Here is a 2,939-nt window from a genome sequence, read left to right as displayed (position 1 = left end):
TCCTTGTGTGTGTCTTATCACTGGACCAGACTAGACTCTTTAAGGGTAAGGGTCATATGCTTTCCATACTTGTCCCCAGTACCAAGTGCCTCGCTCATGACGCATTGATTGATTTGCTGCCTTGATGATCTCTTGCTTAGTCTGTACAACTAAAATGAACATTCGGCAACCCAGACGGCGCAGCCATGTCAATCAGGCCATCCTCTCTCTGCATGATCAGCTTTACAATAAGTACCCTGCAGAAAGCAGACAAGGAATAAACCCTCCTGAAACTGAACCAGCCTGATCTGTCACGTGATAGTTGGTTAAAGACACATGCGAGAACAGAGCAGAAGGAAATGTAAAATACAGGCTCTTGCTTGCAAGACGCACATGGGACATCAAATCTGAGAGGCCACTGCAACTGGCACCTTATTGTCAACCTTTATTTGTTTTCGGTGCCAAATGGAACTCCTGGTTACGCTCTGGAATCAGATGGAATACAAAGGCAGAGACCAAAATTCAATTTGATTATGTTGCTAGAAAACAAAATCTAGCTATCACTTGTTACCTTTGAAAAGTATAAGAACGCCTAGAAAATAATCATAATATCAACAACAAGTAGTTCTATAAAAGGGACAGGGCTACAACATAGAACAAGAAAATCTTAAAACTGGAAGAATTCATTCACGTAAATAAAGCATCAAAATAACTTTTTCCTCTACTGCCATAGCAAGATGATTTAACAATTAAACAAATATTTATTTTCCACCTCTTTCAATCAAGGTTAGATTTTTTTTTTATTTCAGCATATTATGGCGGTACAGATATTTAGGTTACGTATGTTGCCCTTTTCCCCGCTCCTCCCTCCAAGGTTAGATTTTTAATTGATGCTCTTATTTTAAAAGTGGCACATGCTCATTGAAAAAGAGAATTCAAAAGTGTATACAATAAAAAGGAAATTTCCCTCCTTATCCTCCCTCATTTCCCTCAATCATCCTACTCCTAAGTATAACTACTATTAATAGTTTATTTCGTCTCCTTTCAGGTCTTTTTTCTGCTCAATCAAAATATACGTATTTGTTTGCGTCTGGCTCTTTTTTTTTGAATAACATTGGAATTTTACTCTGTACTGTTCCGCATTTAACTTTTTCCTTCATGTTCAATCAGTTCACATGTCGATCCACCCCGTTCTCGTTTGAGACTACGTATTATTTCATAGCACTAATATAACATACTTTGTTTAATAGTTTCTCAATTGAGAACGTTTAATGTCGTCTCCAGTTGTTCACCATGGCAAAAAATGATGCAGTAAATATCACCAGTTTAGATTTTAATTTACTTTTTAATTTTAACAGGACTATGGAAACTGAAGTCTTTGCAGAGTTTGGATCTGTCATTCAATGGGATATTGCAAATTGGGTTGTCTGATTTTCATAACTGCCTACAACTGGAGAACCTCTATTTAAGGAGCAACAAGATATTCAAAATTCACCCAGAAGTCTTCAAGCATCTCAAAAAATTACAGGTTCTAAAATCATTTTTATAATATTTCAATATGCTGACATAATGGGCAATTACATTCGGAGAATATTTCCACTGAAGAATTTCTTCATGTCCGGTTGTAATGGCCATTCATCAAAAAAGATACCTCTATTTTAACATCTCCTGAAAGAGCAGAAGTCACTTTCTTGCCTCAAAAATCTTGCCTCGAAAGCCATAGTCATGGACATGAATTTTACTGGAACGTAATAGCAGCAAGAAGTGGCACATTATTTTTCAAAATCAAGTTAGATCCAACCCCAAGTTTCCACTTACCAGTTGGCAAGAAATTAAATCTTAGTTCTTAGTGAGACTGCCTCCCTCTCTACGCTGCAGGGTCCGTCAAAGGTCTCAGGGGTTTTTTTGGAATCTGGAATGCTTGGGGAGGTCTCTGACCACCCTGGTTGATGCTGAGATGTCAACCAACCCAGGACTAGATGGGCCTCTGAAGGCCAATGACCCTGTTGCTTCCATGACAAAATGGGGCGCAAAATAATAAAAATGATAATGACAATAGTTCATACCTGTATAGCACTTACCATGTACCACAGGTGGTTCCCAACAGCAGACCCGTATTGAGGGGATCTGTGTCACATTTGGGCACAGCAGGCACGTGGCGGTGAGTCTCCTCGAGGTCCTGGCACGGCAAGGGTAGGGAACCCCTAAAGCTCTGCTCTAGGTTTAGCAGCTCCAGCCCCTTCTCCTCCAAGCCCCTTCCCCCAAGCCCTGCCCCTTTGGGAGTGTATCCTAAACTCTCCCCTCAGCGGGCCTTCAGCGACACCAGAGTGGCCTCCCGTGTGGCATCCAGAGGTGGTTTGGGAGAGTCTTGTCCTCCAGCTCCATCGCCCCACCGCACACCCCCATTCTTCCTTTAGTCCAGTGTCATTCAACAGCAGCACAATTCGAGCCACAGATGCAATTTTACATGTTCTAGTAACTAAATTTAAAGAGTAAAAATAAGGTACATTTCCTCTTAGTGATATGTAGTATTTAACCCAATATACTCAAATATTATCTTTTATACATGTAATCAATATAAAAATTATTAATGAGATATTTAAAATCCCTTTTCATACTAAGTCTTCAAAACCTGGTGTGTGTTTTCCCATTTGGACCACCCACACTTTAATTGCTCGGTAACTCTGTGTGGCTCATGGCTGTCGTATCAGGCAGCGTCGACACAGACAACCGAGGTTCCCCAGTGTTCTGCAAAGTAGTATTCAGGCGTGGCTGCAAGACAGGTCTCCAGCTGCCCCCGGCCATCCAGAACAGCCCCCGGGGTCCCTCCTTTACAGAGGGGAGTCTAGTGGTCTGGTGAGGCTACGGTGAGCAGGGTGGATGACAGCCAGCTGCCTGCCCTTAAACCTGGCCTCGGCCACCTTCCAGCCACCCCATCTCGGGCAAGTTATCAAACCTCT

General features: G+C 41.9%; 1 protein-coding gene across 1 annotated transcript in view; it reads left to right on the top strand.

Moving 5' to 3' along the window:
* Nucleotides 1–2,939, top strand: part of LRRC66 (leucine rich repeat containing 66) — a 29,788-nt gene that overhangs the window by 12,430 nt on the left and 14,419 nt on the right. The window contains exon 2 of the mRNA XM_012639902.1: nucleotides 1,338–1,507. Coding sequence (XP_012495356.1) covers nucleotides 1,338–1,507 — 170 coding nt within the window. The remainder of the gene's footprint in view (nucleotides 1–1,337; nucleotides 1,508–2,939) is intronic.

This window comes from Propithecus coquereli, unplaced genomic scaffold (assembly GCF_000956105.1).
Source record: "Propithecus coquereli isolate 6110/MARCELLA unplaced genomic scaffold, Pcoq_1.0 Scaffold143, whole genome shotgun sequence".
Taxonomy (NCBI): domain Eukaryota; kingdom Metazoa; phylum Chordata; class Mammalia; order Primates; family Indriidae; genus Propithecus; species Propithecus coquereli.
This window is presented reverse-complemented; position numbering and strand designations above follow the sequence as displayed.